Source organism: Epinephelus moara, chromosome 21 (genome assembly GCF_006386435.1).
Source record: "Epinephelus moara isolate mb chromosome 21, YSFRI_EMoa_1.0, whole genome shotgun sequence".
NCBI lineage: Eukaryota > Metazoa > Chordata > Actinopteri > Perciformes > Serranidae > Epinephelus > Epinephelus moara.
This window is the reverse complement of record NC_065526.1, coordinates 33,318,003-33,340,400: the sequence shown is the minus strand read 5'-3', so window position 1 is coordinate 33,340,400 and position 22,398 is coordinate 33,318,003. Positions and strand designations below refer to the sequence as shown.

General features: G+C 39.9%; 1 protein-coding gene across 1 annotated transcript in view; it reads right to left on the bottom strand.

Moving 5' to 3' along the window:
• col15a1b (collagen, type XV, alpha 1b) overlaps window positions 1-18,691 on the bottom strand; it is a 69,457-nt gene extending 50,766 nt beyond the window's left edge. The window contains exons 1-2 of the mRNA XM_050074525.1: window positions 18,514-18,691; window positions 18,167-18,231 (exon numbers count right to left, since the gene is read on the bottom strand). Of these exons, the coding sequence (XP_049930482.1) occupies window positions 18,167-18,231; window positions 18,514-18,524 (76 nt within the window). The 5' untranslated portion in view covers window positions 18,525-18,691. The remainder of the gene's footprint in view (window positions 1-18,166; window positions 18,232-18,513) is intronic.
• Window positions 18,692-22,398: the final 3,707 nt, after the last annotated feature.

Sequence of the window (22,398 nt, the reverse complement as noted above, 5' to 3'; positions counted from 1 at the left end):
GTGTGACTGTAAAGTGTATATTTTACCATTCCCCAGTAGGTTTGATTGACACGTCCTCTTAACCAACCCCAAAGCAGAAATGAGGGTGGGTGGGCTGTCGAGGTCAACAGAGAGGAGCTGTTCTCAGGTAACAGTATTCCACGCATTTTCAGACACTCACACACACTATAGCCACTAGGAAAGTGGTCAATGAAGCCTGTGTTGTAAAGCTGTTTTTCTCATGCACTTCCCCCTCCCTCCTTTCCTCCCCTCCTCTTCCACTCCTCCTACGATGTGTTTTTATTTCATATTTCTAGGCCATGTTCACTCAGGAAATGTTGGGAGTGGATTTATAAACTCTTATTAGAAGGAACAGCCAAGAAAGGCTGTTCAGACACTGAAAACCAAAGTACCATCATGTGGACTGGTGAGTCATGATCCACATTTAGTCTACTTCTGCTAATAAAGCCACTGATACGCATCAATAACATGACTGTTTAGCCAGTACCTCCGCCAAAACCAGAATAAACTCATTTATTCATAATAGAGGTGGCTGCTTTCTTAACCAAACTGCTTCAGGAAGGTACTAAAAATATGTGGCTGTGATCTGGGTGTGATCAAGTTAGATAGATATCAGGAAAATAAAGCCCCAAATTTAAATTTCTGAACTTGCCCAATAACAGAAAGAAGAATCTGAGAAAATCTGTGGTAAGCATGGGTGTAGTGGATGGCGTAGCAACTTAACTCAACTTTTCTCCCTTTTTTTTTTCCACTAACGTAAATTATTCATTCATAACTTATAGGAAAAACTAACAAAGTATCATACATTTTTGTATTTACATAAAAAACAAAAACAAAAAAATGCACATTAACTGTCTTAGAAATGTATATCTGGTGTTAGTTTGTTAAATGTAATCACATAAAAGTCTGATTTGTCAAATGGAGATCTTAGTTTCCCCCAACTTGTAATTTACATCTACATCACTGAGGGGCAGCAGCACTTTCTAGCTGTGCTCTCTGCACACAGTTAAGGTTCAGTGGTGATTGCATGAGTGGGACAGGACCTGTCTCTCTGATTGAATCCCCTTTGTGTCCAGGACGGCAGGTGGGAGACAGAAAAATTCCTGGAATGTCAGAGATGATGTTAGAAGGGNCACACACACACACACACACACACACACACACACACACACACACACACACACACACACACACACACAGTCACACACTCTTTTAACCTCTAGCTCAACCTCCAACCTCTGCGAAGACAAAGGGACTACCTGCAGGCAAAGGGGCGGTGTGGCCTGGATGTGAATTACAATCTATCAGTCCTCATCAGTTCTCTGCTTACGAAGTACAAACAACCGATCATTAGGGCCAAAACATAACAGTCTGTGTGAATTTAATGAATGGAGACACTAAAGCCTGACTGTAGAAATATCTGACCAAGAATTTCTCCTGTCACACCTTTTGTTGTCATGAGTAGTAGAATCCAGCCCAGTTGCCAGTAGAAAATGTATGTTTCTGCAAATCACATGTATGTTACATTTGTGTGTTTCATACATATCATGTCAGCATTTCTTATGTGATGTAATTTTGATTTCATGTAAGATAGATAAATTGGTATTACAAGGAGGGGGTGGTGATGACATGACTATAACAGGCAGGAGGAAGGGCAAAGGTTTTTTTACGACATAGACGTGGATGCTCATTGGGATGGGGAAATCAACTCTACCAGTCTGTAAACTACTCTTCTGCTGACTTCTATCTACCTAGCTGCTAGCTAGCCAGGTCACGGTTTTAAATGTAAACATCAGCAAACATCGAGGACAAGATGGAAAAGAAATGGGCACCAGCTAAACTAGCATCCTGCCAGTCATTGTACAGGTGGATGACCTGCGTGCCACATTACTTTCCAGTGGCGTATCAGGAAGTGTAATATCCTTTGATTCACTGAAACGTGACTAAATCTTGGAACAACCAATACATACATACAACCAATGCAACAGAGCAGAGGACTCTGGCGAGAGAGAAGGAGAGAAGGAGGAGCGTGCTTTACGGTGGCGAAGTGCAGAAAAAGATGCAAATATAGTGACGCGAATTGCCAAACAAGAATGAATCTGGGGTTGGCTTTTCATTTCACTTTCGCAGGCGAGCGTGTTTACAAACAGTAGCTGACAGTCCGCCACAGTATACCTTTCACAGTGTTGTCACGACATAAAATTAAAGCTTGAAACATAAAGAAAATAACTGACAAACTGAATATATTAAATGCACAACTGTTTGCAGAAACATACTTTGCTAACATTTATTCTGATGATTTAGGTTGTAATGACTGGCAGAAACATCAGTAGGAGCAATGTTAACCATCATCATTATATCCCTGTCATCTTTGTGATCATTATTAGGAGTAGTGGCCCTAGTATATAATCTTTAAGTATACTTATTAAAGGCTTTTTGTGACCAATTCATCTTTAGCATGGGAACAGAGGGGGAGGATGGGCAGAGGAAGGGAGGGACAGGAGATGAGAAAAGAAGTAGACAGGGGCTTCTTTAGAACAGAGGACAAGAAGAGAAAAGAAAACAGGAGAGAAAATTGGGAGTCAGAGAGGTTATCGGAAGGAGAGTCTGACCCCGGGGTAGGATTAACCCAATGAGTGACCTGCCCACACACACCCAAACACAGAGACACACACACACAGAAAAAGTAGCCATGGACATGGATGCTAAACTTTGATATTGCATACATGATCTCTCTCTGGATAAGATCTGGTCTTGTGAATCTGTGAATGTGTTCCACTGTCAGTCAGAGCTCCCATTCAAAGCCAGTAGAGCAGCAGAACTTAGATTGCATCGTGCTGAATGACAAGTCATGTTATACTGTGTGGCTTGATCCTATCAAATAAACAAATAAAAACCAGGCCTGGGCTGACTGACAGCAGACAGCTATCAGCCTCTGCCACAGAGGCCATGTACACATCCTCTTGTAAAACATGCCGTACTGGCAGGGAAGCACTTGGAGCAATTCGAGCTGTCATTCAAAAACATGTCAGGAATCTGAGAGGAAAGTGCCGCTAATCAGCTCCCCTGTGTATCTTAACTCTTAAATCAATTTCAGACCTGTGCACTTTTAATGAAAGCCTGCATAACTAACATTAGCATAGTTTTGGATAACGACTGACATCCAGCCAATTACATTAGAGAAGTCATGGGGCCAAATAAGCCTCAGATAGAAACACAGCTGATTAGACAAGTCGGGAATGTGGTCTTAGGTAAATTCAGCTTCATTATCTGAACAGATTCTTTTAACAGATGATCTAAATGTTACTGAATAAACAGACTGTGCATGAAGGAGATGACTTAAGATGTTTAAAGGACCTGTGCTGTCAACTACCCTGCTGTAGTGTCCTTCAGCAAGAATCTCCGGGTTGTGACCTCTGACCTTCCTGTGGAAGGCGGTTCCCCAAAGGCATAATTGTGCATGCACAGTGCCATGTTACACTACTATAAACTACCATATTATTGAATCAAGTTCATAGATTAGCTCCTAAATTAAGAGTTGCTCAAAGTGACAGAACCCAAAGAGAGTTATCCCCTTAACTCTACAACACATGTTTGCATTATTCAGCTCAGAGTCTTGATTTTAAGGCCTGACACTTTGGGCTCTAGTTTCGCAGACCGGGCGAGGTGGGGGCGCAGCGCACCTGCGCTTCGCCAACTGGGTGTGGCCAGGCGGATTTTGCAAGTTTGGCACACCGTGCGCCTGGCGCAGCTACTCCTCTTTCCCACCTCCGTCCCTCCTACCTGCGCAAGTCGGAAAGAGGGAGGAGAGAAGGCGTGGAGTGGGTTTTACACACATCACACCAATCAAATGAGCCCCTCTCCTCGCCCTTAAATGCGCCGCGCGAAGGCGTAATGAGAGTTTACTCAATTCGCCATGGCAGAAGAGAGCAGCAGCGTCAGACGGCCAAACTTCTCCCAGGAGGAAACTGATGTTTTGGTCCGGGAGGTCCAAGCTCGCAGTGTCCGAATATACGGAACTGCGAGCAGACCTCCACGGGCTGATGATGCAAAGGTAGCCTGGGAGGAGGTCACCACAATTGTAAATCAATGTTGCGTTTCTCTCGTGCGCGCGCGCTCTCTCTTTCTCTCTCGCAGTCTCACTCTGTTTCTTTTCTTTTGACTTTTCTAAGATGACAGATGCTGAATATATACTCCCTATCTGATGCTGTGGCTGTTTGTGGTTGGCTGAGAGGGATGTGAACTCATTAGTTTGCAGCTGTGTTAATCAAATCAGGTTGGGTTTCCATTACGCGTGCCAAACGTGCCAAACGGTGCCAATCCCCTTTGATCTGACATCAGATGTGACGGGACAGTCGATATAGAGATACATTTATGTGCTGATTGCAGATAGTTGCATTGAATAGTGTTTTTTTGGGTATTTATTGCATCGTTAATGTGCCTGATATTCTGGAAACCTGCCTGTGAGGTTTTGGTGACGTGTGCGCACTGTCCGCCGGTCAGCCAAACTTCGGCTTACACCGGCTGCGCTCCCCCTGCGCTGACAGTAGACCTGGTTTCAGCTGGCGAGCTTTTAGCGCACCTTCGGCGAAGCCTTTTGGCACGAAACTGACACTACGCCAAGCTGCATCTGTCGACACCTCCCCCTGCTGCGCCGCCACACCCATCTCAGCGCACCTCGGTCTGCCAAACTACCAAACTGAGCGCGCCTCGGGTTGCGCTGCTCGAAACCAGCTCTGCGCGGGGTTCGCCACCCTGCACCACCCTGCGCTGCATCGGGAAACTAGAGCCCTTAACCTTGGTTGTTTTTGGCTGATGCACTGTAAGCATCCATTTTCAGCAAAAAGCTCTGATAAGGCGTGCACAGCAGACTTACAAAGTTAGCAACTAGATGGTGGGCACCGTGGAGTATTTTAGCAGCGTAAGAGCCAGATATTTCATCTCAGATAAAGGGGGAGTAGGAGGTAGGGTTGTAATATAATGTGTGTACAGCTCCATTCCCCACGGCAGTGGCCAAAAAAAACTCAACTGACACTGCTTTAAACCATGACAACGTAACTTTAGCTGACTAGTGGCAACATGTGGCCACCAGTGACAATCATGGGATCATCATGAACACTAAACCACAGTGTAGCCTACAAGTAGCACACGTGAAGAAGAGTCATGAAGTCAGCAAACTGCACCAGTATTTATCTTGGTTAAGGCTATAGTAGCAAAACATGCCAGTGAATTAAAGTGATCAACTGATACTTTTGTTGTTCATGGATTTAAATTTATATTTTTATAAGTGAAGATTTTGTTAACATTTTTCAAAAGTTACATAATCTCTGGCTGTAACCCACTTTCATCATGTTTTAACTTTTTCTAAATGAAACAGCCATTTTTTGAATAAAGGCTTTCTATACATTTAAAGAAGAGTGCCTTGGATTTTCCTTTTTTTTTTTTAATCTCTCCCTCCTTTTTTTCTCGCTGTGACTCAGGGGCAACGCAAAAGGATAACAAAATGTCACTATATAAAGTTATTATGGTGAGAGTGTTGACTACCACTTACTGAGGTGGTCTGGGAAGCATTTGACCACATATCTTTTGTAGCATGAATGCAAACACGTCCTGATGTGTCCTCTGTAAGACCTACATTATCAATGCAGGACATGGTGGTTGTTTTGGTGACTCTGGTTACCGCTCTATAACTTGCCAATTTTACAATGAGTTGTACAAAGTGTTGCACAACTGTCCATCCTGTGGAAGGAGACGTACTAACACAACCGCTAGCATGACTAGCGAGCATGCTAACATTAGTGTGGCAGTTCATGAGGCTATAAAACCACAACAATAAGTTATACAACGCTAAAACTCTCCACAGAGCTGAGAGCAAATACAGAGTTGGGTGCTAATTTTCTGTGGGTTTCTTACTACAAGCATCACTTTACACATTACATGATGCCATTTAATCTATCAGTGCAGCTTTAAAGTTCAATTTAAATATCATGAAAGTAACTGTGAGGATCTGGTGATCTGGTAGCTGTTAGACATGCAAAAGACAAATGTCTAATTTTACTCGTGAAATTAAGTTAAATTAGGCGTATGATAAGAAGCATGTGATTGTAGCATTGACTCTGCAACATGAGAGCTGACCCCTTAATAACCCTCCACACGTTATTACGGCAATAACCATTCGACTTGGTTAACACTACAGATGAACTTCTGACTTTAAACACAAACATGCACACACACACACACACACACACACACACACACACACAAGTTCACTCAATGCCACACTGTAAGGCCTACAACATATTTGAGATAAAAGAATGCATTGTTTGGAGTTGTTAGTCGGTCAGAGGTGGACATCTGCAGAGGGACAGTTTCCATTACATCAAGTGTCCTGGCTTTCACCCCATCCTGCCCCCCCCAACCCCCTGCCATCCTCCTACTTCATCCCCTGATATACACAATCACAGAGACAGAAAGAAAGAGGTCATCCAGTGTGCAGCTCAGCAATGTTTTTTTTCCTCCCAAGAAAAGTGCCTGCTGAGATGCAGCTGGACAAGGAGGGACAGTGCGATGGTCTAGACAGGCAGGTACACTGAAATGATGTCAGTGGTAAAATATGGTGCCCAGTGACATCTCTAACCCCATGTTATTGTCATTTGTTTGTTTTGTCACTTCATAAACAGTCTTCAGCTTTCAAATCACTGATTATATTTTCAAGACCTTATTTTGCTTCAAACCTCTGAGAACTATTTACTTTTATCAACCTTTTATGTAATAAATTGCTACTACATTAAATTTGAGAATACTATAATTGCCAGAGGTGGGACCAAGTGGTTTGGCAAGTCACAAGTCCATCACAAGTTGTTGCACTCAAGTCCCAAGTCAAGTCCCAAGTCCTAAACTTTGAGTTTCGAGTCCTACACAAGTCATAATGCGCTCTTCACAAAATCTAATGCTATTTTATCAAAACAGTAACAATTTATTTAGTTCACAAAAATCATGAATGCTTTTTACAGTTTGTATTTATTTGTTAAAACAAGTATGTTAAAATGTTACTTAGCTGTTAAACTTATGTTAGCTAAGCATTATCTTGCTATGTTAATATTAGCCTCAACTTACCGTTCTTTGTTGTAAATTGTTTTGTCTTCATTTGTAATCTTTGACCTGCACATTTTTCATACTGCAGTTTGTTTTTTGTTGACCACTGCATAGTTTTTGTCTGCAGACAAAATTATATTTGGTATAATTCTTTCCAACTGGTGCTCAGAAATGTAATGTTACTTTGTCATGGTTCTCTCGTATTACTGTACTCTCTGTGTAGAGTAATACTTATGACACTACTTTTTCGTTACTTTCACCAAAATTAGCTCAGAAGAACTGATGATGATTGATGAGGATCATGTTGTTTAACAGCAGGTAATCGAAAAACAGAAGCTTCAGTTTATTTCAGTTAATTTCAAATCCAGTGCTGCACAGGTCTGACCCATTCATGCATTCACATACAGTGATTACCACTTTGTATTACAATGAAAAAAATGATAAAGAGTGATAAAATAGCCTAGGCCTTTTAAAATAAATGAATAGCCTTGGACACAGGGAGGGTCAGGCAGAGGATCAAAGTCTGATAATTATGAGATATAAATGAGTATTTGTGTGAGCCTATGACATGAAACACATTGAACAAATATTGAGGTTAGCGTAACAAACCGACTGGCCTGTCAGTCAGTTACTGTTACAAGTGCAAATTAAAACACTGGAGCTGCCATTTCCCAATTTGCTGATCAGCTACAGCAGCACCGGAGAGAGAGAGAGTTATGCATAAGAACGGGACTGTGTGCTGGTGTTGCTCTGCAGTTGTGGGGGATGTAGTATGGAAACATATCCAACATATACTAACATCACCCAGGCCAGATGTGCTGATCACTGGGACGAGGAATAAACAAACCGGAGGCCAACTTCTTATCCCAGCTGCTTTCAGGCAGCCTTAGGACACAAAAGCAGAATGGGACACGTTGTATGTTGTTATATTAATGGAAACACACTGAACATGACAACGTACAGTAGCCTACGGCATGACGCAGATGTGTTGATCACCGGCACCCTTCTATGATGCAGTCTGTGGTGACATAATAACGCACAATATGCATTGGATGTTTTTTTCTGGTGGCACTGGCGGAAGTGGAGCAGTCTGGATGAATGAAAAATGAAAACCATCAACAGTTTATTTTGGGTGGTAACGTTCTATGTGACACTGTAAATGTAATAATATTATCCGAAATTCTGTTGGTAATGTGTTTTATTACTTCATTACTGCTAAAACATAATATTTTACTGTAACACATTACCTTTGTAATAAACGTTACTTTTGTGACTGGTATTAAAGTCAGAGATTAGTTGCAAGTCTTTTTTATATATATATATTTTTTTATTTTCATCAAATCTCTATTTCCACATCTTTGATAATTGCCATAAACAAACTAGAGACTGGCAGGTTTTACCAGCTTTAACAAATGTGTTATATATGACAACACAATAGATTTATTGCATCATGGCATATTGTATTCAAAATTGACTATAACAGTATTCTTGATATTATATCATAGTCAGAATATTACAATTTAATCACATCTTTTGTAGAACCGAGGGACAGTTCTGATGTTCAAGAACTTAGGCTGATTTAATTAAGGTAAATAAAAACTAGTACTGTGTCAGAGCAAAGTTGCATTCTCACAATTTAAGAAACATTTTCCAGGAATGAAGAAAAGTTTCTACCAGTACTGTAAACTCTATTACATACAGTGTCCTCAAACAAGCTTACTGTAATAAGTGGCCAAGCCAGTCAATCAATTTCTCCAAATATGTGGTATCATAGATACAAGTTGCTGGACTATTTACATCCGCTTATGTCCTGATTATGCATGCATGCGAAACTGTGTGTGTGTGTGCGCATGTGTGTGTGTGTGTGTGTGTGTGTGTGTGTGTGTGTGTGCATGTGGGGTGTTGGTGGTGTTTGCTCAGCTGCAAGTGTCGTTCTCAGAGCAAACAACCTCTTAGAGCTTCTCGCATCGGCTCATCTCCTCCTCCAATACGAATGTTAATGAAACACATGGGAGGCACAGTGATGGGGAATTCTTTCACACATTCGATGTGAGCTGTCTGGAATGAAAGACAACCTTCATAGAATTGTGACAGGAAAATGTTATCTCATGTTCGCTCCACTGTCCCTCTGGCAGAGTACCATCTATTGACATGCACCCACTGAGGTCGCACCACAAAATTCACTATTGTTTGGAACTGGAGACGTAATATGCTCTGCAGTCTGGTATTTTTCCATTTGTGTCTCTGTTTGTGTATCTGTTGAGTACAGGCGCAGTACAACTCCTAAGAGGACCTGGGACATTTGTTTTATAGTGATGTTATCAGCATATTATGTCCTCTATTAGTTAGGTTAGTATCTACAATAACTGCCTCACCTTATATGCTTCCACCAACCAGTCAAGTTGCAGTTTATATCCATGTCTGTCCAGATGTATATAATAGATGTAGAAAAGACATTGAGGGAATTTAATAAAAGGCGAAACATGAATGCTTCACACACATCTTCAACCTGGCAGTACAGAAGATCTCTATACTGTCAGCACAGTTTCAAGGTGGACTTTGAATATTACTGTCGCCTTCTGTTCTTGAGTTACGGCGTCGAATAATGGCCAGAAAAGTGTTTTTTCACATGATGTCACAGGGAGGTTGACCTTTGACCTTTTTGATAGAGAATGTCATCACTTCATTATTATATCCTATTAGACATTTATGTGAACTCTTGTCATAATTTGCATATGAATTCTTGAGTTATGGCCCAAAATGTGTTTTGTGCGGTCACAGTGACCTTGACCTTTGACCACCAATATCTAACCAGTTCATCCTTGAGTCCAAGAGGATGTTTGGGCCAAATTTTAAGAAACTCTGTCCCACATTTATGAGAATGGGACAGATGTGAAGTCTCAGTGACCTTGACCTTTGACCACCAATATCTAACCAGTTCATCCTTGAGTCCAAGAGGATGTTTGGGCCAAATTTTAAGAAACTCTGTCCCACATTTATGAGAATGGGACAGATGTGAAGTCACAGTGACCTTGATGTGAAGTCACAGTGACCTTGACCTTTGACCACCAATATCTAACCAGTTCATCCTTGAGTCCAAAAGGATGTTTGGGCCAAATTTTAAGAAACTCTGTCCCACATTTATGAGAATGGGACAGATGTGAAGTCTCAGTGATCTTGACCTTTGACCACCAATATCTAACCATATCATCTTTAAGTTTAAGTGGATATTTGTGCCAAATTTGAAGAAACTCCCTCACCCTGAGACATCGTGTTCATGATAATGGGCCGTACAGTTGTATGTATGTATGCAATTTTGGAAAGTCTGGAAACATCATGCCTTCAGCCATGGCTGTCTTTGTCGTAGCTGTTTTAGTAACTTTCTTAAGCTTCAGACATGAGCCTCATTGAGCTGAGAGCGGCCTCTTCCGTGGACATTTTTAAAAAGCAGTTAAAAACACATCTGTTTAGGCTTGCGTTCCATTAATTGTCCATTGTATCATCTCTGTATTTCGCTGCACTTTACTTTTTATTAGTTTTTGTGTATTTTGCATTGTTTCTGTTATTGTATTTTTTGTATTTTATCTTGTGAAGCACTTTGTGAGTCCTCTCTGTGAGAAGTGCTATATAAATAAATTTACTTACTTACTTACTTACTTACTTGTCCCACCCTGTGAGGACTTCTTTATGAATGATCTATGATACAGATGCAGAGGAAGTATTTTATCATATCCAATAACACATTTCTACAAAGGTACAGATGTGAGATGAGTCTGAATATGTCCAGAGGAAGAAGTTGTTTGCAGTCTCTGAATTCAAGTCTTTGCATTTATCAACAATGCCATGTAAAACTGCCTTGACATCATCTTCAACGTGATGTAGCATGAGTTGCTCTATCCATCTGGATCCTTTCAGTGGCAACCAAACAGAGGAATGTCTGCACTTTATCACCACAGTTTTGTGGTCTGCCTTTTTGTTAAATAAAAAAATTGCAGTTGCTATTGACAGTAGCTTGACTAAACAATGGTGGGTTTATGCAGATGTCTTGTGTTGCAGTAGTCATGGTTCTCTCTGACTAACTATTGTTTTAACTACACCTTCTAATAATCGCTCAGCTCACTTGGGACCTTGACCAAGGTAATACCAAAAAAAAGTGGCACATACCAGGTACCATCCAGAACTATCACTAATTGAAATCCAAAAAAGAGTGGGAGTCAAGCTGAATAGAGCTGCGCTGTACTGTGCATTAACTGTAGGATCCTAAGTGTTGAAAATAATTGATTTTAAGCATGTGTAAAAAGCTTCAGCCTCACATTCAGTGTGACATGTAAAAGATTTTAAAAGTTAGACCAACATCTTTCTAACAACACATTTTTCACAGGCACAGAGAGCTGAGTTGCCTGAGATATGTTGTCACTGGTTGGGAGCACCAAATTGGAGACTAAAGAGCTGGTGCTCAGCAGCACATCCACACAGCCTCAGGGAGGGAAGTGAAGGAGAGAGGGATTTGAGCTGGGGTTTCCAATCCAAAGGTAAATAAGAAAATGGCAGCACAATGTTGTAACACAACCTGTGGTCAGCCTCTATCAAAATATATCAGCATTGGAGAAAGGAAAAAAAAGGTTTGTGGGAAATGGTGATACAGTAACCATGTTTGATAAATCATGATGGAGTACACTGCAAAAATTATTTTTACTGTGATAAAATTAAATGAAACTTGGAGTAATTCAGTGGTGCAGTGTAGTTGTTTCACTTGCGTTTAAATTTCTATTTAAAGGCTCACTGTAGAGTCTTTTGCCTCCAGTACCATTATGGAGCAGTTGTTCTGCGATTGGGTCCTGTTCATGTATGTGGGAATGAATATGGAGTGTTGGTGTGTTTTCCATAAAACTCCACATGGATAACGGGGCAAAGGTATTTTACAATGATGTTAGTAGTTTAGTCTTTGAACAGACAAATTCGTCCTTAAAGGTAGAGAGTGTTGGTGAGTGTGTGTTTGTGTAGTTGGCCTACTCTCCATCTGCAAACAGCAAAGGGACCATAATTTCAATAGCCACAGACTCAGACCCAAATATGCAAAAGCATACCTGGGCATAAACACACAGAGAAACAGTGTACTTTCAGCCTTTTCCTTCACACCAGTTACTGAGAGTTACCTCAAAATGAGAAACAGTACAGTTCTCTTGTCACATTGTGAGTGAAGAAACCAGCATTGCAAACTTCCATCACACAGATTAAGGCCGCTGTTCAAAATTATGTTTAATTCAGGACCTGGCCCTGTTCATGTCAATGTTTAAAGGAACATTGTGTGAGATTTAGTGGCATCTGGCAGTGAGGATTGCAGACGGCAACCAGCTGAAACTTCTCCCATGTGCTTAGCGTGACTTCTGGTTAGAATTCCTGCAGTGTTTGTTGTTAAGGAAGTTTTTACCCCAAGGCGATTAAAACCGGTAAAAACACTGAATACATTTACTGACTAATTTTATATCTGATTCATTGGTTTGAACAGTTGATTTAAAAAAAATAAAGAAACATGCTCTAATTTCAGCTTCTAAAATGTGAATGTTTCCTGATTTCTTATCTCCTCTATGACAGTAAACTAAATATCTTTGGGTTGTGGACCAAACAAGACAATTGAGGGTATGATCTTTGGCTTTGGGAAACACTGATCGACAATTTTTCACCATTTATAAACCATACAATAAAAAAAAATGTTAGTTGCAGCCCAAGTATCAACATGAATGCTTGATTTTCCTCCAGTAACACAACTATACTGAATTAGAGCTATTTTAATAATACATTTAAAAAAGTCTCTTTTCAAGCAAAACATACCAAATATTTGCTGGATTTCGCTTCTCAAATGTTGCTATTCTTTGTCATACGGGAAAGTATCCTGAATAACTATTCATATAGGCATTTGAAGACCTCACCTTGGGCTGTGATACCTGCATTGTTCAGTATTTTCTGACATTTAAAGACATGATGATTTCATAAATTGAGAAAACAATCAATAGATGAATCAACTATAACAATAATCAAAAGTTGCAGCTCCAAACTGAACGCCCAAATACTTTATTTGATTTGACAACCTGGTCTCACCCCAAAGTCGTCGAAATCTGACCAAACGTGATGAGGTGGGAGTGACAATGTGTTGGATATGAAAACTAAGTAGCAATGCTCTGTGTATTCACATGTAGAGCAGGCGATAACAACGCATGTAAATGTCTCAAAAAAACAGCCAGAGTGTGCACATAAACAGAATGTTAACACTCTCTTCAAGTAAAGGAAGTTTTAGATCCTCTGGCTTATTTAAAAGACTTTCTTTGTATGCTTCTTCACCCAAAGCATAGACAGCGAGGAACAGATACACAATGAAATGATTCATGGTCAACTTTGTAGACTGTAACTATGGAAACGGTGTACCCAAACAACAACAACAACAGAAACCAGTGACATTTCAGTGTTTCCTTTCTAAAACAATTACAGAGATCTGTAAAAAAAAAAATCAGGTCAATCTAATGGATGCTTGTGATATTAGTTTAACTTTGTCTGAAAAAGCACAACAGCTTTTCCTCCCCTCGGTCTGAATCCCAGCACAGTCTCTTTTCCTCTATACATAATGGGAACTAAGGTTAAAGAATTACATCATCTCAGTGCACATCACATCATGGAAAACTGAAGGCCAATTTTAACAGTCATAAGAAACACTCATTCTTATATTCAAGTTTCCATTAACTGATTTTTTTCCCCCCATTAAAATCCCATTGAGCTGACCGTTACACACATACAGCAATGACACCTTTTACAGTTGGCCCATTGTGCCCAACTGTGTTCAAATCAAAGTCACTCTGGCTGAATGAACACATTCCAGACAGGACGCCGCTGCAGCGAGGGCGTTCAGTTCTCTAATATACTGAGGACCTTTAGGTAGAGGCTCTTTCATACAGCTCTATGACATTCTCGCTTGCCAGGTTTTGAGACCCATAAAACAAAAATGGAGTTTGGTGGGAGTATTATTCCAGCAACATCAGAGACCAAATAAGGTCAAGAGTGGAAGCAATTGAAAGGCCTACAGGTACAACTGAAACTAAAAACGTTTTTGACAGCAAACTTGTTTTCTAGAGGTGAATGGGTTCATAGAGAAAACCATCAACAACTGATGGAACCAAAACATGGCTGATGTTGTGGATCTCAATGGGAAAATAATGTGACAAGTTTTACAGTACAGTGGAGCGCCTCGTCCAAGACAGACTCCTACTGGGCTCACCTCAAAATCATTTATATTGGCTAAACATGAAATCCTTTCAGAGCAACTCAACCAACGGTAAATGGAAAGTGAAGGTTCCTGGAGGCAGGAATAAGAGTGTTTTTGGGGGGACAGGGTGAAGTTTGGAGAGCGGAAACCGGTAAGATGAAACGTCCTTTTTCAGCTAGAGTTCTGTGTGTCTGGAAATGTAGATACTAATGACCCCTAAAAAACTGAACCCACTAAAGCCATGTCCACATAAATACGTCTCCATTAACACGAGCGTTTTAGCATTGTTTCAGAAATAATCTCTGTAGTAACACACTAGATGTACAATGATAATAATAATAATAATAATAATAATAATAATAATAATGATAGTTTCTGGCTTTTCGTTTTACTTCTACAGTTTGCAACCCACTGAATATGCAAAGTAACATTTTCCTGCTGGCCCAACCCACAAGTTCCCATCAGCTTATAGCCTTAGCAGTGATGCCGCCACAAATTTTTAAATTGCTTTTCTCAGCTCGAGGAAAGTTTTACAAATATACAACCTCCTTGTATCAAAAATTCTTAATAGAAAGAGTCATAATTGACCTCCTAAGCTGCTTTCCTGGGGGCCCAGCAAATGCATATCACATGACCATCTATGAACACTGGGCATGCACATCCAAACGTAAACAGAAAGCAGGTTGTCAACTGGTTGATTAGTTGCAGAAAATTCTACGGAGATAGCGAAAAGTACGACTTAAATTTCTTGTGGAACTGTTACTGAAAGTAACACATGAGCATGAGGTGGTCAAGTCAGCGGAAAAATAGATAGTTAAAGAACTATCCATCGCCGGAGACAGCCACTGCAATAAGACAGGAGTACCCACACAAGAAAGATGAAATCACATAAGGTATGTAAGACCTAGCTATAATGTTTTGACTTGACACATTATCACTGATAAGACCTCTTAGGAACTGAACATGGGTGCCCCCATTCTTGTTTCCAGAAGTCTTTTTGTCTGCCTGTCCAGACTAAAAGGCAACCCCAGTTTTCAAACTAAGATGGGGTCAGCAATATTTTCAATGGTCTCTCACTGGACCGACCTCATTGTACCAGAGAACACAGCAGAGCAACCTTGTAGGTGTTAATATATATTTCACATTAAAGCTAATAACCAAATCAATGCATCCTGTATTTGAAAGAATCAAGAAAAGAAAAATCAAGTATGACATATGGATCCCGGCTAACTGAAACACATGTGACATACTGATAGAAAACACCACTGTGGCTCATATAGAAGGCCCCAATATTTTTTAGGTGTTTGAATGGGAGATTGATTTATGCAAAGCCTAAACATTGTCATACTATGTTTAAGTTATGAAAACACAACAGAGCTAGTAAACACAAGCAGCCAAAATAAATGGATTGCGTCCAGGAATCAGTGATAGAGTCAAAGTTGTGCTTTGCTCAAGGGAACACTGATATTCCAAGCTGGTGTTGGGATTTTAACATATGATTTTCAAATCACAAGACAGTCTCTCTAACCATCAAGCCTGTGGCAGTCCACACTGAACACAGCTGTGTTCTGTGTGAAAAATAAAACTCTTCTAAGTCCTGTAGAAACACATGGATCCTGGATTCATTGTAACTTAAAAAAAAAAAAAAAAATTAAATAAAAATGTATTTTTGTCATCCATTGTAAAAAAAAATCACACATGCTGACATACAACTGGCACAGGGACAAGTGTGTTCTCAACATCCCACTTCAAAGCTCTGTGCAAACTGACCCACACCGTCCTCTCTGATGTTCTCAAGCACACAAACAGCAAGTGCAGGGCAGCCATTACCATACAAACTAAACACTTCATTTCTCACCCTGGTGCAGCATTTGACTCGTCTGCCACTTCCAGCTACCTCATTATACACACACACAGGATGCAGAGGGCAGAGGAAGCCCGGTCTATTGCCAAACAAACAAACTATCTCTCTCCTACAGAGCTGTATAAGAGGAGCCTCACAGCAGGGAGTAACTCAAAGAAAACCACAGCAGCAGACAGAGGTGTGACAATAGAAATGGAAAGGGGACTGACCCCTTATTAGAGGTCTCGTAATGGGTCTGTGGGGGAGTGGAGTTTGACTGAGGAAATTTGAGTTTAGCCATTGCTATTAACCTGATTTAACTGATTGGGAACATTTTACCTTAGTTATTTGGCATGTTGTATTTCACTGCATCCGACTGTCTTGAGCAAGTTTCACGGCCCAAACTGAGCAGCTCTTTAGCCGTTCACCCAAAAAAGCATCATACTGGAGGACTGCTCAGCATTCTATCCTCAAATCTGATCGTATATTTCATTTTAGTGCTTAAATAAAGTTTATAGTTCAAGATGACTTTAGTTGGGTTCCACATACTGTACATGCATTTAACCATCTAAGTCCACAATGTCAAATGGGTCTACAGTGTGTGGTGCGTGCAGCATTTTGAGGACAACATTAGACCCCAAAAGGGTTTTTGACCTTGACCCACAAATATTCAACATGTCTCTCGATTTGTTTATGGAAAATTTAGAACAGCCTTGAAAACAATGGATATCGGAAATTAATTTGATAAGAAATTACACTGTTATTACAAAGCGACTGACCATTTGCTCAGACTGACCCCCCTCAGTTGCGCTTGTCAAGGTTTCCTTTTCCTTTCTGAAAAATACCCAGGTTTCTGGTAGCCTACTTTGAAAAAGGTGGCAGATTTACCTGGCGTAATAATAATTGTAAATTTCGAAAAACTGCATTTAAGGCAGGCAGAGGTAAAAAAAACAACAACTAAGTTTGTTTGTCCAATGAAATGACAACTGTTGCTTGCAGATTTTATCCACTGTAACTAGCTAGCAAATTAGACTAATCTCAGCTTCATTAGATGGCTTATGACTTTTTAGTGTTTTAAAGCATACTTGTATTAAAACAAGAATCTTGTAAAGACATCTCAAAATAATGTAGTATGAAATGCCCCTGGCCTTAGAGTATTATAAAAGAGTATTGGAGAGTATTATAAAAGAAACCACCATCCAAAGTCTTTATATACCTGAGTATGATTCTTACAGCTGCACCATGCACACAGCTTCAACATGCTGAGAAATCCAAATTTGGAAGACCTGCCATTCCTGGTAATAGCTGCTAAGCTATGATAGACATTCACAGTTCAGTGTTAGATTCCCAAAGGAATCTAACATTGTGACACACAATATAAAATGCACTGTAAAAGACTCCATAATCAATGATGTACATGATAAACAAATATTGTTGATGTTAAACTATATTTTGCTGCGTGGTTTTCTGAGGCAATCACATGAGTGACGATAACATTGGGATTATTAGACTTAAGTCAGATGATTCTATATGGTCAACAATTTAGCCTTTAGCTTTAAATAGAAACTGGCGTGCTGCATGATTTGCTGAAGCAATCACATGAGCAACTATAACATCTGGATTATTAGACCTTATGTCTGGTGATTCTACATGATCAACAATCTAGCTTTTAAATTTAAATGGAAACTGGTATTCACTGCCACAAGATGGCAATAAAAATATTATAAAATATAATATATGATGCTCAATAACTGAGAATTAATTGCTTTATATTGTCACAACATTTTTTGGTAAGATTCGAGGAATAGTTGGGGCTTATTATTGACATGAGGGAGAGCTACTTTAATAAAGCATCTTTTGCATCAATGCCAAACTGTTTTAGCCCTCATATTCTCCTTTGGAGGATCCACCACAGCTGTATGTCTCTTTACAGTTACAGTGCTGGGAAAGAGCTGCAGCAGCATGAATCTTACCTTCTATAACCTGCAGGGCAGTGGCCGGCCAGCACAGTAGGACTAGATGCAGGGCAAGAGACCACCTGAGGAGAGACATCAGTCACATAATGTAAGTTGGGTTTGGTGTAGCATTAGGCAGACTTTAGAGGGTAAAAAATGAGTTTAAAAAGGTCAGAACATTCATTTTAAATAGCCTAGGTTTCAATGTAGAGCTCAGAAAGCTAAAAAAAGGTTGTTACATCACAGGTCTACTCTGAGGTGTAACTGAAGTCTGAAAAAGTCTGAAATGGACGATAACGTCAATTAAGATCAACTCTGATTTCTTTACGTGCAGAAAATGTTGAGGTAATATTTAATTGCCTTACCCTTGAAACATTTTAGCAAGTAAAAGAATAAAAATCCAGGTTTGGAAGTGAACTCCAAGTGCATGTGTGTGATGAAACTCTGTGGTCCCTCTGCCTCACTGCAGACCTTAAGTCACACTGCTGCTCCCTCTCTGTCTCTCTCTGTGTCTCTCTCTCCTCTCAGTACAAAGGCTCTCTCAGTTCTGAGCTGAGTGACTCTCAGACCCACTGAGTTGGGAAATTCGACTCCCTCGAAGGAAAAAAAACCTCCCCCCTTACTCACTCACTCAGTGGACCCTCTCTCTTCCACTAGTGATAATATGATGTGCATTTATGGTCATTTAAGTTAAATCTATCCATCTATGAATATCTTTAATATGTTAGTCGTTCCTACCATTTTATTTCACGATCGTAGGTAAGAATAAATTGACTGAAAGTTGAGGAATTCCAAAAAGAATGAATGAAAAATAGGAGTGTGTAGTAAATAGCATGGCCACATTAACCTGTAAGATGGCCTTGGGACAAATATTTGCTGTTCGGTCCCCTTTGACATCCCACTTCCCACCTCATGTGTATTATGTATGCACCCTGTGTATGGCCTTTATATTCCCATTGGTGCAAACAGGAAATTAGAAGGGTTGCCCCCCAATGGTCAACGAAAAGTTAACCAACCAGAAAGGTCATTAGTTGGCATGATTTCATTGGTCGCTTAGTCGCAGAAAAAAACAAACAAAAAACAAACCAAATGTGAAACTCTACTAGAAGCTGTGCCTTGTCAAAATAAATCAAAACCTATATGACTGGACCATGTGAGAATTTAATCTGAAAGGACAGACACAGGAAGTGGCCCCGCTCAGCAGTCAGACAGGAGTCTCGTTAATTTAAATTGCTGGTACCTGCGGTTATTACACAGGCTGGTTAATAACATGTTGGACAGAAAATCCAAAGTGTGGGATCATTTTGAGAAGGTGAAGGACGAACCCAAGGTAATAAGTAAACTCTGCATTCGTCGACTGCGAACACGACGCATCATCTGAAACATGTATGTAGCCACATGCCCAATCATTATTGCTTTGCCGACAGGCAGCTCACTCAGTGTGTGACGTGCACTTGTAGTTCATTAGTACGGTTTTGTATTTCTCTGTAATGTAGCACAGTGTTAACAGTGTTACTAAGACTATTCTTTCTCAGACCTTAAACTCAAACCATTGTGTTGCCCCACCCAAAAAATATAATTTAATTATTAAATTAATATGGCAAACATGCAGGTGACTTGTCGGCTAATGGCCCTAAATGACGACTGTTGGTCAACTAGGAAATTCTTAGTTGGGGGCATTCCTGGAAATTACAAATGGCAGCTTCATTAAATGTCAAAGAACCAGAAAACAATCAGTACTCCTTTGGATGAATAAACCACATAGTCCAAGGTTTTCTGTGTGTCACTTAGTTTGTGACAATTTGAATAAACTTGCTTTGTTTGAGGAATATGCACCATGTGAGTCAAGTCAAGTCAATTATAGTCCAATATTACAAAAAACATCTCACCAAGATTCACTCTGCCTGCTGTCCTTAACCCCCCACAGGCTGCATTCAGGTGGTGCAGGCTGCACCAAGATAACACCTGGGGGTAATGTCTCTGAAGTAGATTTATGAATTCCATTGGTGACGCTCGACCTGTGGAATAAATACAGTTCAACACACAGCTGACTAGGAACTCATCCATTATTTATCGTTTAAAAAAACAGACATGGCTGACAGTAGTCTTACCATTTTTCACATGTTGATGGTGTTCCATAGGAATTCACATGGCTGGACAGAGGTAACACCTGGTGGTGTTGAAGATGTTCTAGGACTTCCAATTGTGCTGTTAAATGGAGGCAGGTACAGTAATTCAATGATCCCAAATAATTTTAAATTAAAAAATAAATAACATGCCTAGTTTCAGATTAGAGAAAGTTCCATTCAGGACTGACACCTGCATTTTGTTTGAGCCAGTCCAGGAAGCTACTACATGTGTGTTTATAAATCCAATCTGACACTCTACATTAAAATGAGAGCAGTTATTTGAAGAAATTAAGTGCAGTGACGTTAAATTACTGTCACTACACTTGGCGCTCTGCTGCTCCATTTCCTCAAAGTGTCCACAGTACACTCTGCCTCTCTGAGAGTGTGGTGCTCTGAATAACTGAATGGTACAGTGCTCTGAAAACAGATTGCACTTAGGTTACTGTAGATAGTAAGCTAGTTAGCCAGGCATGGTAACTTCATTGGCTTGTGTTAGAGCAGAAAAACACTGTTTAAGCTATTCTTAAAATTTTAACTTTTGTGTTTTGGAAAAGCAAAAAAAATAATTTAAAGATATTACTATACTATACTAAAAAACTTGTTGTTTGTATGCTGAATTTTGTTTTTACTCTGACACTTTTTTTAGTACTTTTGTGCTATCTACAAACTAATCTGCCTACTTAAAAAGTCCTTCAGGCTATAGCTCATTTGTAGCTACATATCTTAAATAGAGGTCATTTTAATTTCTTACGACCCCAGTCTCAAATATCTACAAGTGACAATAACATATACATATGTATATCAAGCATCCCAAAATATAATTAAAATATCTTAAAATTTGAAGTGAAATTCTGACAAAACAGAACCACAGTGCAGATATCTTGAATTTGAGTTTGGGCTTGTCATAATTTAATTGGAGATGTCTGAAACAAAGAAAGTGTTAGAGGTATCTTTACATAAATTATCCATGCTTTGTACCATGCAGAATTTAATTAGAGTATTCTTAAATTTGAACTGAAACAAAATTACACATATTTTGTATTAATATTTTGACTATGCATAAATGAACTGCAGAACTGATGATAAATCAGCTTGCCATGTCCCTGTACAGACTCATATCTGTGTATAAGCCGTAAAATAAAAACTCCCATTTCAGTCCACTTGCAAACACAGACACTTACTCTGAGTTTTTGTGGAGGGTGCCCCTTGTAATAAATGGGTGGGTGAGGACTTGACTAGGGATGACCCTTTCATGGGGAGCGATCTGAAGCATTGCCTTCAGCAGGTCAAAGCACTCCTTCTTCTCATCAGCCCCCACCATGTTCAGGTTTTCCAGGGGCAACTAATGTGGGAAACAAATGGCAAATCCAAAGTAAATTTTCTGATTCATAAAGAAAGAATTGATTAAAGTCCATCTTTAGCAGCTACAGCACAATCAGCAGAAACACCTACCATCTCCAAATCATCAAGGTTATTCAGGAATTTCAAGGGCTTGCCCCCAGGTTCCAACTTTACCAGTCAAGAAGAAAACTAAAACTCTTTCAGCTGACCCCAGGCTCTTACCCTCAAACCACTCAACCATTTTTCCATTTTTTCCATACTAACTGGCAACTACTATGGCTCTTCATTGCTGACAACACAGAGATACCGTGTGATACGAATGTCATTATCTTACTATATAATGACAAAAACTCTGTCTGTGGGTGTGTCTGTGTGACTGTTTCACGTTTTTCTCCTCACTGACTTGGTCAATCGATGTGAAATTTGGCACAGTGGTAGAGGGTCATGGGAGGATGTAAATGAAGCAATATTACATCAATTGGCCAAAGGGGGGCGCTATAGCAACAGATTGAAATTGCAAACTTTGAATGGGCATATCTCATGCCCCATATGTCGTAGAGACATGAAACTTTGCACAGAGATGCCTCTCCTCATGAGGAACAAGTTTGCCTCAAGAACCCATAACTTCCAGTTATAGTGTAAAAACACTCAAGTTTGACCGATCTGCATGAAACTCGGTGAACATAATCTAGGGACCAATATCTAAAGTTCCCTCTTGGCAAAAGTTGGAAAACTTACTAAAACTGAGCTTCTATAAGGCAATGAATATTGCGGAGGGCG